This window comes from Ostrea edulis, chromosome 5 (genome assembly GCF_947568905.1).
Source record: "Ostrea edulis chromosome 5, xbOstEdul1.1, whole genome shotgun sequence".
In the NCBI taxonomy this organism is placed as follows: Eukaryota; Metazoa; Mollusca; class Bivalvia; order Ostreida; family Ostreidae; genus Ostrea; species Ostrea edulis.
In genome coordinates, this window is record NC_079168.1 from 45,917,040 (window position 1) to 45,933,743 (window position 16,704).

General features: G+C 33.1%; 1 protein-coding gene across 3 annotated transcripts; it reads left to right on the forward strand.

Annotated features, from left to right (window-relative positions):
• The first annotated feature begins 55 nt into the window (after positions 1-55).
• LOC125650342 (tRNA (adenine(37)-N6)-methyltransferase-like) lies at positions 56-13,462 on the forward strand. Of its 3 annotated transcripts, XM_048878555.2 has the most exons (5): positions 56-130; positions 1,440-1,527; positions 8,201-8,372; positions 9,406-9,563; positions 11,248-13,462. In XM_048878555.2, the coding sequence occupies exons 3-5, from the start codon at positions 8,203-8,205 to the stop codon at positions 11,976-11,978; spliced, it is 1,059 nt and encodes a 352-aa protein (XP_048734512.2). In that variant the 5' UTR covers positions 56-130; positions 1,440-1,527; positions 8,201-8,202; the 3' UTR covers positions 11,979-13,462. The 3 variants fall into 3 exon arrangements, with proteins under 3 accessions (XP_048734512.2, XP_048734509.2, XP_048734511.2); XM_048878552.2 differs by lacking the exon at positions 56-130 and having other exon boundaries at positions 1,383-1,527; XM_048878554.2 differs by lacking the exons at positions 56-130; positions 1,440-1,527 and adding an exon at positions 6,211-6,373.
• Positions 13,463-16,704: the final 3,242 nt, after the last annotated feature.

The window sequence follows — 16,704 nt, forward strand, 5'->3', positions numbered from 1 at the left end:
AAATGTAAGATAGCAATCACTGACAAAATATCTTAAAATTTATATTTGCAAGATCTTCTCTTCGGCCACCATACTTAATAAATTCAGACATGGAATTTAGCAAGACCTTCACAAAAATGCAATCTATTAGGTATGTATATAGAGATAATACACAAAATGTATGTTAAAGCTTTAGAATTTTCACATAATATAGTTCCTGAATAATTTTCTCTTAATTAATGGTAACTCGTTAAGGTATCCGATCCATGAAAGCATTTATTTTCACAAAAAGTCAATATCTGTAGCACTAATCTTTTGTGAAAACAATATAACTAAATCTTAGTGAAATAAATTAAGATGGCAAAGAGAGTAGAGGTGTGGAAAAAAATAAATATTTTCATAATTTGTGTGGTGATCCCTTTATTTTTCCTTTCCTTGCATATTTTGAAAGATCATTGGTAGTAGGAATCTATTCACCATGAGCTTCTTTGGAAATTACATTTTAATTGACTTTATATCTCAGAAATGTGTTTTTCTCAAAGGGATTATAATGTTAATTTCTATAACAATTCTTTTGGTGAATCACTGTATATCTTAATCATCCTTCATTTGATACTAAGTTTTGTATGACATGACAATTAATTCTAGAGAAAAAAAAGGGGGGGGGGGTATGAATTGGATACCTTAAGTTTGATGATTTTGCTAAACTATTGACATGATATTTCATTTCCCTTGAAATGAAATTTCAAGGAAATTTCATTTCCCTTTTTATTGCCAGCAGCAATAAAAATAAAGAAAATAGTTACTTGAACAAAGCAATCTTAGTTCTGGTGAAAGTTATGACAGATATATACTCTAGCTAATATATCAGGCCTTATAATCCTATTATTGATATCAAAACAGCTAGAAGTTATATGGATAGAAGTAAGAAACATAGTGAGCAAAGTGCAAGGGATGCAATATATAGCAATGGGGAAAGCAGTCTTTTAGATAATATGCTTCCAATTTTAATGTTGATCGACTTACCAAAAATATTATATATTACAATAATATCATAACAATAATGTTTACTTTTTAAAAAAAGTTATCCATTTAATTGTGCTTTTATTGTTTGAAAAAATAAATAATTGTTTAATGTTTTAATGTTTGTTCATTGTCTTTACCTGATAGACATAAATCTGTGAATAGCTATGCAGTTTACATGGACTGGCACTTTAAAGGGACTGATTCAATCACAATTTTCTCCAAAATTTTGTTATTCACTTTTAATGTTCAAAACCTACTGTCTAATGTGTTTAAAAGACTTCTCATAAAAATTAAGGTTATACATTACTACAGAAGCTCATTTTAGAGAGTTTCTTATTTGTTTTGTAAACAAAGATTGCGGTATATTATTGTTTACGAAATTTTCAAAAGAAATGGATATCGATCTAAGTTTATTATATCTTTCACATTTCAAGCATTGGCGAAACTGGCAACACTCTCCATGCCCGTGTACATATAAGCAGCACATCAGTACACCTGAATACAGACACCTGGAAACGTGTGGTAAAAAACGATTTAACATTTTCCCATTTTATAAACTCAGATGTGCCAGTGCTATTCGGAGACGGGAAAAAGAAAAACATTTTATTTGTATTCTAAAGCCAAAACTTAATAGTCTTTTATAATTACCTATGATTTTCCCGTACTTTTTTCCAGATCATTGTTGTATATTATCCATGACGTCACAATATATGTACTGGCATATTTATTGTGTTCTGGTCGTGAAATAATTTATAACAAGAGTACCGCAAACGGTACATAATACGCCCGTGAAATGCTTACATTGGGTGTTTTTCTTGTGCTATAATTTGCATAACTTTGCTTCAGGTATTATCAGCCATCATGAGGCTGTGACAAACTTTCATATGAACAAAGGGTATTAACTTAAAAATCTAGATTTCCTCAAAATGGACCAAGTTCAACAACTTGTAATTTTTTTCAAAAGTGGAAGAAAATCAAAATCCTTCCCCAGATGGACATCTTCAATACCCATACAAACATTCCACAAAATAAGATGGTCCTCACTTGAAAACTGTGGGAGGAGTTGGGTGGACAAATTATGCACCCTCCATAGAATATTAATTTCCAAATAGACTAAGTTCAACAACCTGTAATTTTCTTAAAAATTGTAGAAAATCAAAATCCATCCCACATGCACATCTTCAATACCCATACAAACACTCCACAAAATAAGAAGGCTCTCACTTGAAAACTGTGGGAGGAGTAGGGTGGACAAATTATGTACCCTCCATATAATAATTATTTCTAAATAAAGGGGCAAAACTCCTGGAAAAAAGGTCGAAATGGATCAAAATTGCAGTATGATCTAGAGTGATCCACAAAGAAGCTACACAGCACGTTTCAGCATGATATGTGAAAGGGAAATGAAATTATAAAGAGAAAACCCCGAACGGACGGAAAGACGTACAGACATCGCTGTACCATAATACGTCCCGTCTAAAGACAAGCGTATAAAAAGGATAATTAAAAATTGCTGATATGCTAAAGACATACTTATAATGATTTAAAGATGCCAAGAACTCTGAAAAATCACACTATAACAGGAAGAGAGAAATTGCAACAGACCAGACTGGGATTCGAACCCAGTCCCCCTGAATCTCTAGTTAGGTGCACTACCAACTGAGCTGACTGGCCACCGGTGATCAAACCCGGCTGACCGCGCTACATTCCTCCCTCCTTAATTGTCTTCACACTTGAAGACATCAACCCAGGATCTTAATCCCCTGGCAGGCATTTTCACCTATCAGTTCCAGGGGCTGGTCTACGGCAACAAATGTAACAGGATGGGAGAAAATGCAGCAGACCAGACTGGGATTCGAACCCGTGACCCCTGAATCTCTCTACCAACTGAACTATCTGACCACTGATGATCGAACCCGTCTGACCGCTACACTCCTCCCTTCTTAAATGTCTTCACACTTGAAGACATCAACCTTAGGGATCTTAATCCCCTGGCAGAATTCCAGGGGCTGGCCCACGGCACCAAATGTAACAGGAAGGGAGAAAATGCAACAAATCAGACCGGAATTTGAACCCGGCTCCCTTGAATCTCTAGTCAGGTGCTCTAGCAACTTAGCTAACTGGCCATCGGCGATCGAACCCAGCTGACCGCTACAACACAAAGGACACATAAATATAATCAATGACCAAAATAATACGCAATTTCCGAGTTGCCCAATAGTTCTTTCCCTTTGTGGAACTCTTACGCACAGTGAGACACAAAACATATCGTTCACACGCGGTGGGTACAATTGCTTATTGCTGCCTTCATATATTGCCTTAAGGCCATTATCAGACATTATGCAACCACCCAATCTGTAGGGACTGTCATGCACACAATATTAGTAAGTTTATCAGTATTTAATAATAAATTAGCTCAAACAAAAAAAAAATTGATAAGCACCATTTTTCTTTGATTAAAATATCACTAGTGCAGGGGAGGAAATAAAAAATTTAATGGCCAAATCCAAACAAATATTATTCTTGATATGGTCAGTTTAATGTATACAAACAGCTCATATATATTTACACTTTCATTACTTTTATCCGTATTTACATAGCTAGTCTAGAGTATATGTATACATCTTGTACCCACCCTAGCGTTCAACAGAACTCTGAATGTACCTCCATCACAGAAGAGCTGATATCTCAGAAGTTGCGTATTATACAGTCATATCATTTGTTAGTAATTACACTTAATTTTTAATTTTTACAAAAATTCCTAAACTAGCACTTATAATTATATTTGGGAATAGTAAATTCTCTATTCCTTACAATGATGTAATCATTTGAGGACCACAACATGTTATGCGCCCCCTGTATTCAGGGGGAAATAACTCATGCTGTACTGTGAAAATGTATTCCATTGCTGTTCTATCAATACCTAAAATGTCAAACATCCGTCAACAGTGCCAAGAAATTGATGAGGAAATTGATACAGTGTTTCCCTTACATGGGCATTTCTCTGATTAGGATAGCGAGCTCATGGATTAAATAGTTAATTAATTTATTAATACATGTCAATTACCCTTTTATTGATTGATTGATATTTTTTTTTGTGTGTGTGTTAATCAATGTGTACCTTATTGATTATGATTGTTGGGTTGTCACACGTGGATGTGTTAATTGTACTTTAAAGTACAATGTAAAAGCAATTAAGTTCTATAAGGAATCATAAAGAATATTAACATCGATGTATGCAGTGAAGTTTTTAAAATCAATCTATCATTAACAAGAGTTCACTCAAAGAAACTATATGGAGCGCTAAATTAACATAAACTCGAATAATTGAAGATATCTTCAATTATTTGAAGATATCATCAATTCATTTGATGCGTGCAACAATTGAATTAAAGATCTCTTCAAATAATTAATGATATCTTCAATTCTGAATTATTGCGCGCATTAATTGAATTGATGATAGCATTAATTATTCAGCTGAATTGATGCGCGCTTTAATTGAATTAATGATCTCTTCAAATGAATTAATGATATCAACAATTGAATTGATGCGCGCTACAATTCAATTGAAGAGAGCAATAGCTGATATAATGCGGGCATTAAATCAATTGATGAGAGCAATAATTGAATTGATGCGCGCATTAATTCATTTGATGAGAGCAATAATTGATTTAATGCGCGCATTAATTCAATTATTGCTCTCTTCAATTGAATTAATGATATCTTTAATTCATTTGAAGAGAGCAATAATTCTTTTAAAGAGAGCAACTATATAATTAAAGATATCTTCAATTCAACATATCCACAATTGAATTAATGATATCTTTAATTGAATTGTTGCTCTCTTTAAAAGAATTGATGCACACATTAATTCATTATACAAAAGCATTGTAAATGATTTAAAGATATCTTCAATAGAATTAAAGAGATCATCAAATTATTTATACCGAGCTCTAAATTAATTATTGCGAGCAATAATTCTACTAAATTGATGCTCTCATCAAATGAATTGAAGAGAGCAATAATTGAATTAATGCGCGCATCAAATCTATTATTGTTCTCATTATTTGAATTAATGCGCGCATCAATTGAATTGAAGAGAGCAATAATTGAATTAATGCGCGCATCAAATCTATTATTGCTCTCATTATTTGAATTAATGCACGCATCAATTGAATTGAAGAGAGCAATAATTGAATTGAAGCGTGCATTAATTCATTTGATGAGAGCAATAATTGATTTAATGTGCGCATTAATTCAATTAAAGAGAGCAATAATTGAATTGATGATATCTTCAAATAATTGAAGATATCTTCAATTATTTGAGTTTATGTTAATTTGGCGCTCCATAAAACTAACCATAAGAAGAGCAAATTTTGATATTGTGAAATACTATACTTCACAAAAACAGTTGTAGATACTTGGAATGAATTATCAAACAATATGTTATAAAAGTAAAAACAGTGAACTCTCTTTAAAAAAAAAAAAAAAAAAGGCAAAATATGGAAGGAACACCTAATAAATTATCTATACTGCCACACCAGACAAAGTATTAATGTTATAATATATAGATCTGCATGATTCTGAAATAGAGCCAAATATACTGGGACTAGCGAAGTACTTGCATTTGGATAAGATATAGGTAGACATGGGTAGGTAGGTAAAGACATAAACAGATGCAAAATTTCATGCATGTATATTTTGGATTGTTTGAATTGATAAGTGATGACAGATACTAATAACTATATAATTAATTTTTGTTTGGCTCTTAAATTATTATTCATTTTTGATTGCTTCAGAAAGGTATAGCTAAATCCACAGGGTTTTGACACAATCTAAGCAAACTGGTATATATAGGCCTAGTATAATAGGCTATATATACTGGTCAGTTTGCTTAGATTGTGCAAAATCCCTGTCGCTAAATCATTGTACTTAGTACTACTATACTGGGCCTCGTTATGTATACGAAAATCAAATGTTTTGTGACCATTACCTATTTATGAAAAGGAAAGACGAAATACAATTACACGACAGGGATTGTGAAGTTTTTGCATTTATTTTACACCCACAACAAGTGCCCCCGCGAACAATATTTAATATGCATACAGAGGTAATTCGAACTACGATGTAAACAAACTGCAACATCAATAAAAATACTGTTCCCAGTTCAGATATTTGACAACGATAACATACCTTTTCACATAGCAAATAGATGGTTCTTGAATTAACAACCACCACTACATAATTTTGAGAATTTAAAAAAAAAAAATTGATATTGATATCGTTGTTGCTATGCACTTTTCTGACACTGACTTCATTCCACATTCATTGTCACTGGAACGTTTTATAGACGAAGCACTTGTTGAGAGTGAGTGTGACTACGAACTTTTACTAACCTATAGGCCTAGTATATAAATACAAGTTTCTAAATATGGATTTTGGAATTTTTCGCCTTGAAAGACATGACGTCGGAAGCGATACGCTGTAGGACGGTTCGCGCTCGTTTGCGATGCGAAACGTCCCGGATATTTTCTAATCTAGGCCTATCAGATTTTACATGTTTAATTTTGATATATATAAAGTTTCTACTTGTTTTCACTGCCCTAATTAAAGATCAGATGCATACTAGGCCCCCTAATTCACTATTGAGGATCATTACAATATTTAGTAATCATAATGACAAATTATGAAAATTACATTCATGTACTGATTTGAGAACAAGCTCTATCCAGAGTTATCGTTCTTTCACTCACATACATGTACCTCTGTCAACTTGATGTCTCGTATTCTACGTGTAAATCTACTTTTTCACGGTTAGCAAAAATAAAACTAAGACCTAGTTTGTAAAATGTAGGGCAAGCAACTTATTGTACATTGGATGTCTATATATATACAATGCAATCGAACAATATCCGTGTTTCAAAAACTGACAATGTCAGTGACATCTGCTTTATTATTGACTTACTCACGTACATTTTTGCAACTGAAGTTGAAACCATATTTTATTTAAGCATTTTAGCCATTTTACAGAATCGTGAAAAACCCTGTAGACATTGACAGAGGTATATGATATGATATGTTCCGAATTAAGGCCCAAACAGGCATTGTATAACACTCGACACATAATGGTTCAAATCACAAAAACAATACAGGACTGAGTTCCAGTACACAAATGTAATGTTCATATATGCAGTGGACATACTCAATACCCATAATGAATAGGGGGGTGTCATATGTTGCTTACAGACTCTGCTAAAATTGAAATGCGTATGTAACGCAATATTTTGTTTTGTTAGTTATAATATGATACAGAATCTAACAAGAGACAGTGCTATAGGACAAAATTATTTCAGTAGTGATATATCCACTTCCATCAAAAGCAACATATACAATACTAACAAAACAAGCACATAGTACATACCTCACATATTTAAATTAATTGTTATAAACCAATGCAAAACATCCCTATCCACAAAGTCATGAAAAAACTTAATAAGACTGTGTCTGTAGACTATAATGTGCTGCAGAGGTAAACAGGAGACGGTGCTATGGGACAATTGGTTTCTGTAAAATATCCACTTCTACCCAGAGAAGCATACACAATTACATAGACAGTATTTTTAACTGAAAGTTTATGCATGCAATACTTGGTTATCTGAGAGAGTTCTTAACTTGTGATACATCTCAGTGTAACATAGACGTACGTGGAAACCAACCAGGTTCATCAACCCAAGCCTAATTTAATCTTATTTTAGATATATGTAACATATAGGTACCGTAAGTGTAAATTATAGTAAGATTGGATGTGAATTATCCACTTCTATCCAATGCATGATATACAGCGAGTGTTAGGAATGATAACTCTGGGTAGAGATTGACAATATTACAAACACCTTACAATGTATGTTACATACATGGGTAACCCAAAATTGACTCTGCATAAGATGTACGTTGGAAATTATAGGCATCTGATAAATGTGTTTGTTCAAGATTTTGAGAAATCTCCCAAAGCTTAGCGATCTCTTGTAATTTCATACAAATCAAACAAAACAAAAATTCTTAATATTTTTGCATAATTTTATATTGTTACCGACCAGATTTTCTACTTTGGCCTACATGTGTTGATTCATTGAAATCATATAATATACTTATTTTTGTTAGCATTTTATATAATGGGGCATATTTTGTTTTACAGGTATGGAAGTGAAACCAATAGGTTACATAAATTCCTTATTTGCATTTAAGAATGGAACACCTCGTCAGCCCACAGTGTGTCCTTTTGCCCGAGGTTCACTTAAAATAGAAAAGTCCATTTTCACAAATCCAGAGCATTCTTTGGAGGGCCTGGAAGAATTTTCCCATGTGTGGTTAGTTTAAAAATTATTCATCTACACTACTGTCTGCACAATAGCTTAGTACATGTTTCATTTGAAGATTTTTAGCTCACCTGAGCTGAAAGCTCAAGTGAGCTTTTCTGATCGTTTGTTGTCCATCGTCTGTCTGTCCGTCTGTCTGTAAACTTTTTACATTTTCGATTTCTTCTCCAGAACCACTGGGCCAATTTCAACAAAACTTGGCCAAAAGCATCCTTGGGTGAAGGGCTTTCAAGTTTGTTGAAATGAAGTACCATGTCCTTTTCAAAGGGAAGATAATTACAAAAATGCAAAATTAGGGTGAGGTCATTTTAAAATCTTCTTCTCAAGAACCACAGGGCCCAAAAAGCTGAAATTTACTTGAAAGCTTCCTGACATAGTGCAGATTCAAGTTTGTTAAAATCATGACCCCCGGGGGTTGGATGGGGCCACAATAGGGAATCATATTTTACATACAAATATATAGGAAAAATCTTCTTCTCAAGAACCACTGAGCCAAAAAAGCTGAGATTTACATGAAAGCTTCCTGACATAGTGCAGATTCAAGGTTGTGAAAATCATGGCCCCCGGGGGTAAGATTAGGCGACAATAGTGGATAAATTTTTACAAATATATAGGGAAAATCATTAAAAGTCTTCAGACAATCTGATGAAAAATCATTGGGCCAGAAAAGTTTACATTCACATGAAAGCTTCCTGACATAGTCCAGATTCAATTTTGAAAAAAATGGTAGTAGGTTGGAGTCACAATACGCATCAAAGTTTTACATACGAATATATAGGGAAAATCTTTTAATATGAGCGAAGGTGATTCAGGTGAGCGATGTGGCCCATGGGCCTCTTGTTTGTTTTTACTTTCATGCTTGACAATCATATACTTTTTATTACATTTATAATTTTTAAAATCTACAATATATCAGAAATACAATAAGATTTGTAAGTAATTCTGTTTAACTGAAAAGTGATGCAAAAATGTTTATTTGTCTGTATCCATGGTCATGTTTGAGTGTTATCTGTGTATTTTTTAGGGTAATATTTGTTTTTCATAAGAACACTACAGAATATGTGAAAGCAAAAGTGAAACCTCCAAGACTAAATGGAAAAAGGGTTGGTCTGTTTTCCACAAGGTCTCCATATCGACCAAATGCAATTGGATTGACACTAGCAAAACTTGAAAATATCTCAGGTATTGCTTTTTATTTTCATATTGATCATGCATTCTTCTCTCAAAGGCGTGCATCTCGTGAAATTCACCATTTCTAATTCACTTTTATAACACATATCAGCATATAGTTGTAATACATTTTTGAGGTGGGAAAATCATAAGATCTGGATCAACTGCAGAATTGCAGCTCACTAGACTACAAGATTTATTGCTCACCCGTTTTAGCTCACCTGAGCTAAAGGTTCTGAACACTTGATGTTTTCTTATCAAAATTTGTTCATCATCTGCCATTGTCTTTAACTTTTGCATATGATTAATTTTTTTCTCATAAACTGCACCAATTTCAACCAAAGTGTGTACAAAGCATCCTTGAGTGTAGGGACTTACACAAATAAAAAAACTGTATTCCTTTTCAAGGGGAGATAATTAGGATGTCTTCTTCTCTTGAGCCACTGAGCTAAAAACAATTAAACACCAGTAAATAAAAAGAAACACACATAGTTATTAAAGATATAACTGCTATTTTCATTTATTATTAGTGATAGACATGCATGATTTTTTTTTACTTTGGTAAGCATATTCTAATAAAAAAAAAAAGTATTTTCAATAAGAAATGAATAGATATATAAATAAATATAAATGCAGTTAGAATATGTTAATCAACAGCTGTTTAATTTGTCTTTCATTGATTCATCAAAAAACTTAACCTGACCGTAACACTTGCTAAATCTACAGCTGTATTAAAAAAGAAATAAAACTGAACAGTGATTCCTTGACTCTGCCTACTACTTTCTGATTGGACGAGTCATTCAAAACAATACGCTGACACTTTTTGGGAGATAACACCAACTCCACGCTTCAGAGCAGTTCTCAGTAATAGAAAATATCTTTTTAAACAATCTTTTTAATAAAAAGTATTTTTAAGACCTGTAAAATCAAAGCAACAGTTTAGTTAAAACAAAGATTCTATTTGATTGAATTGAAGTTCAGAATGGAAAATAAGGGATGATTGTTCGTTGAGGTAAATCTATTGGGTTGAATAATTCGATAATTGTTGGATCAAAAAACAAGACTATAACTGCTTGTGTTTATTTTCAGGAATAATTTCCTGTAAAAGTGGTTCTCATATACTGCTAGTGTTTTAGACAGTTATTTATTGTCAAGGAATATGTTGTTCTGATTACATACAAAAAGTTAATTTTATTGAGGTTTTAGGTGCTTAATTCAAGTAATAGTAAATAGTACATGCACATACTTTAAAAAGGGGGAGGGTGTCAGTATTGGCTATAGGCTTTAAGAATCTCAGGATCTCGGGAACATTTTTGCAGCATTGCTCTTTAAATAAGCATTCTAATATTGATAACTTTTATAAAGAGTTCATTTCATGTTACTATTTGGGATTAAAGTTTGGATTTTATTCATAGGTAGAGTTTTTTTATTCAGGTGATCATTGTGGCCCACGAGTCTCTTATCTCTACTCCTGAAAAGGAACATGTATGACCCTGGAAAGGGACATGACCCTTGATTTGAACAAATATGAAACCCCTTTAACAAAGGATGCTTTGTACTAAGTTTGTTTGAAAATGGCTCAGTGGAGACGTAAAACAACAGAAAATTGACAAATTTTAAACCTTTGGTTTAGGTGAGCTAAAATTATTGTATCGCAGTAATGCTGACATGTGACATTTTTGGTTTTTTAATACAGGAGGCACATTGCATCTAAGTGGTATAGACCTACTGGATGGGACACCAGTGTTGGACATCAAACCATATATCCACAAGTATGATTCACCTATATCATGTCCGTCTTGTATGAATAGTTCTCCAGAGGAAGATGTGAAGGTGTCATCTGATTCAATCAACAGAGGGAATCAGGAACCAGAGCTACTAGTTTCTGATATGGAACAAGTGAAAGAAAGAAACATGTCCTCCACAGACAGAACAACATTTGAAGAACCAAAGAGCCAAATAAGTAACAGTGGAACAGAAAGCAAATCAGAGGAAAATGATCCTAGTGACAACTATGATTGTAAAGTTTCTTGTGACAATCAAAGTTTGAATATTGAATCTTCATCAGAAGTTGTTAATAAACAACCTATAGTAAAAGCAGCAGAGTGGATTTCGGATGCACCAATTTCCAAATTAAGTGTAAAAATCACAGACAGGGCCAGTTTTCAGTTGCAAAAATTTTCAAAAACTGCAGAAAATCCAGACTTCAAATTGAAGTTTCTCCATTCTTCAGATGAAGCTTTGGATGCCATCAAAGCCATTTTGTGTGAAGATCCTCGTTCGATCTATAGACGACAAAAGTGTGAAGACAGTTTGTATTACTTCACTGTTGACACACTGCATGTGACTTGCTGGTTTGATGATAATATAGTTGAAATAGTCAGAATACAACCAATTTTGTATGCTCAACATCTTAAAGTTTCCTAATTGATCAGTGATAATTATTCAGGCCAGTTGTTAATGAAATAAACATTTTGTACATGTATGTGTTTGCATGAATTCATTTGTTATGTAATACTTGTACTTGATTGACACCTGTGGCCTAGATTGTTCTAGAGTTAGATGTTTACTTCTTTAGTAGGAAGATGATATAACACTTACATATTTCCTGAATATTCTAGAGGATTCATTTTTAGCCGAGTTGCAACAAAGTTGAACTCGGCTATTGGTTTGGTGATGCGGGCGGGCGGGCAGTTGGGCGTCAACAATTGGTTTCCGGATGATAACTCGAAAAGTTTACAATCTAATCAAATGAAACTGTGATTTATTGTTGGGTACCAGGTAAGGAAGACCCCTATTGATTTTGGAGAAAAAAGGTCAAAGGTCAAGGTCACAGTGATCGAATATAAATTGAAAATTTCAGAAATATTTGGTTTCCGGATGATAACTCAGAAAGTTTAAATCCGAATCAAATGATACTTAAAGATATTGTTATGTACCAGGTAAGGAAGACCCCTATTGATTTTGGAGAAAATGGGTCAAAGGTCAAGGTCACAGTGACCGAAAATAGATTTAAAATTCCAAAAGGATTTTGGTTTCTGGAGAATAACTTGAAATTTTTTAATTTGAATCAAATGAAACTTGGATATATTGTTGGATACCAGCAAAGCAAGGCCCCTATTGATTTTGGAGAACAAAGGTCAAGGTCACAGTGACTGAATATAGATTGAAAACTTCAGACAAATATGGTTTCTGGACAGTAACTCGAAAAGTTTAAAACTGAAATTAGTTCTTCACAATTATAAATATACCACGTCATTCCTGGCTTTACAATGTATCCCATGCAACTCGGCTCATGCACCCCTGGGTGCATATACTGATTTTTATTATAAATACACTGAATTTTGATGATGGTTTAACTCTGTTAGACAAGCACTTTACGAATTTGGATTATATTACTGGGAACTAAGATTATTTAGGAATTTCATTGGATTATATTACTGGGAACTAAGATTATTTAGGAATTTCATTGGATTATATTACTGGGAACTAAGATTATTTAGGACTTTCGTTGGATTATTTTACTGGGAGCTAAGATTATTTAGGAATTTCATTGGATTATATTTCTGGGAACTAAGATTATTTAGGAATTTCATTGGATTATATTACTGGGAACTAAGATTATTTAGGAATTTCATTGGATTATATTACTGGGAACTAAGATTATTTAGGAATTTCATTGGATTATTTTACTGGGAGCTAAGACTATTTAGGAATTTCATTGGATTATATTACTGGGAACTAAGATTATTTAGGAATTTCATTGGATTATTAACAGCTGACTTGTGACTGTTTTGTATGTAGATTCAGCTCGGCATTGGACATTGTTTATTGTTCACCTATCATAAGTTCGTACTTTGTTATTGTTATAATTTTCTTTCAATAATTGTAAATAAATCGTATCAATTGTTTAATTGCCTTTGTTAGTAAATTCTGTGTTATTAAGGATGTATGCTACACCATAGAAATTTGATATGGATGAAAAGTGGAGGATAAGTGCGACAATATTTTGAAATTGAAAACCTTCACATTTATTTTGTCAAAAAATGTAGTTTTAGTAGAAAGAAATCTTTAAAAGATTTTAAAACCCCTGCTGGACTCGAACCTGTGATCTACAATTCAGCAGTCGATGTGCTAACCTACTGAGCTACTCAGCTAGGCAATGATAATTAAAATGAATAAACAAATATTGCTGATATTTATATTTTCATCCATATTTTAAAACAAAGTCAGCCATTATGATGATGTACAGTACGTCCTTAAGGATTAATACTGACCCATAACACATTGAATATGCAAGCCATTTTTACAACAAAAATTTGAAAATGTGCAATACTGTAAAAAAAATTAATTAGCAAGAACTTTATTTTTGCGTAAATTCATGATTTTTTAAAGATTTTATAGTGTTCATATTTTATATCCACATACCCCCCCCCCCCCCCCCCTCATTAACTTTGAAAAGATTAGTTTGGAGTCATCCATACGAAAAGTTCTACGGTTCATAAGTTGCAATATGTCAACTGTTTGATAAATCCAAGATGTCTACACAACTTATTTTAAGCTTTCGAGCCTCTAAAACGATGGGACACATAAATTAAAAGAAGTAGGTACAGTTTCTAAAGTCATCTGGCCCAAAATATCGATGATTTCACTTGGAGCTCAAACCCTGTCATTCAAATAAGGAATAGATTAGCAAACCCAAAATTCGCTCAATTTGATCAGCAACATGATTTGTGCCAAATGACAAGAACTTGAAGTTGGCATAAAATTGCAAAAATGCCATTTTCAATGAAAATATCCACAAATTCATGTGGTTTTCCTTTCAGAAAACATACAGCGCATGCGTCGAGCAAATTCATATTCAAGCATGTTTTTCATCTTAAAATAATACACAATATATATAATTTTCATTTTGCTCACAAATGCGCACATCTTTTCCTGAGCAATAATCTGTATGACATTTGACAGTTTTCAGGCTTATTTTGAGAAAAAGGCGGGAAATGTCTTGTTCGTGATGTCATAATGCTATCCATTTAGGAATATCATTCTGATTTTGTTGACATAGTATACCTGGCATATATTTTACTTTCTTAAAACCCTGATTAAGTTTAATTCCAGACACATTTTATAGAGAGAAAATTTTTGGGCCTTTTTTATGTAGACAATCGTACCTTGTTCTTAGCTGTTTTGAATCCGTTACAACTTCTCAAATGTTTAGAGAAGCGGTAGCGGATTCAAAATTTAACAGCTGACTTTAATTAGATAAATGAATCAAAATGGTGAAGTCTGAGCAGTAATCGTATAGAATGATTTATGGAGCGCCAAATTAACATAAACTCAAATAATTGAAGATATCTTCAATTATTTGAAGATATCATCAATTCATTTGATGCGCGCAACAATTGAATTAAAGATCTCTTCAAATAATTCAATCTGATTAAAACCAGATCCTGAGATCCGCTCACTTTAGATCGCTACACTAGGATCTGACGTAACCCCATATAGGCTCACGTCCGCATGACCTTTCGTTAAGCCAATCAAATTGACCCTGTCGATTTATACCAACGATAATTTTTCTCCCATGAACCTTTGCGTCATTATTTACGTTAGAGATGCAAAAAACACAACAACAAAAAATGGCTGCGCGTTTGACAGACGACTGCACACCTGTCAAAACATGCGATTTAAACAACTTCTGTATTCTCTGCGGGTTTTCTTTCATTCAAACGCTAAAAAATCCCGTGGAGTTCACAATTCAAGGAAAATGGCTGCGATTGTTTGGTTTGAAAGAAAACATATCGCAGCTATATGCGACGTCACAATGCATCGTTTACGTCGACTGGCGTTATATTCCTCGCGTTATTTAAGTAAACCATCTTGAAAACTATTCAATTCGTACCCGTCCCTATTCATACATAAATCTGAATTCACAATTAATTTAATTTGGATATATTTCATATCGTACGTTTTGTTGTTTGAATGAACGGAATAGATTAGGCATTATTGCGAAAGTTTAAAATTCGTTATGCGAGAATATACAACTTTACAGTGTGGAATAAACTTCGTGGGAGAGAGATTACAGCAATTTGTTTACGAATTGCCAGGAACCGCCTAAATAGCCATCATTGTCTGTATGGCGCAATCTGACTGGCTGATAGTTCTCATGAATATTCCAAGCGAAAGGTCATGCGGACATGACCCCCTATGGGATTACGTCAGATCCTAGTGTAGCGATCTAAGTGAGCGAATCTCAGGATCTGGTTTTAATCAGATTGCAAATAATTAATGATATCTTCAATTCTGAATTATTGCGCGCATTAATTGAATTGATGAGAGCATTAATTCTTCAGCTGATTTGATTGTCGCTTTAATTGAATTAATGATCTCTTCAAATGAATTATTGATATCAACAATTGAATTGATGCGCGCTACAATTCAATTGAAGAGAGCAATAATTGATATAATGCGCGCATTAAATCAATTGATGAGAGCAATAATTGAATTGATGCGCGCATTAATTCATTTGATGAGAGCAATAATTGATTTAATGCGCGCATTAATTCAATTATTGCTCTCTTCAATTGAATTAATGATATCTTTAATTCATTTGAAGAGAGCAATAATTCTTTTAGAGAGAGCAACTATATAATTAAAGATATCTTCAATTCAGCATATCCACAATTGAATTAATGATATCTTTAATTGAATTGTTGCTCTCTTTAAAAGAATTGATGCGCGCATTAATTCCTTATACAAAAGCATTGTAAATGATTTAAAGATATCTTCAATTGAATTAAAGAGATCATCAAATTATTTATACCGAGCTCTAAATTAATTATTGCGAGCAATATTTCTACTAAATTAATGCTCTAATCAAATGAATTGAAGAGAGCAATAATTGAATTAATGCGCGCATCAAATCTATTATTGCTCTCATTAATTGAATTAATGCGCGCATCAATTGAATTCAAGAGAGCAATAATTGAATTAATGCGCGCATTAAATCAATTATTGCTCTCACTAATTCAATTGATGCGCGCATTAACTCAATTAATGAGAGCAATAACTGAATTGAAGCGCGCATTAATTCATTTGATGAGAGCAATAATTGATTTAATGCGCGCATTAATTCAATTAAAGAGAGCAATAATTG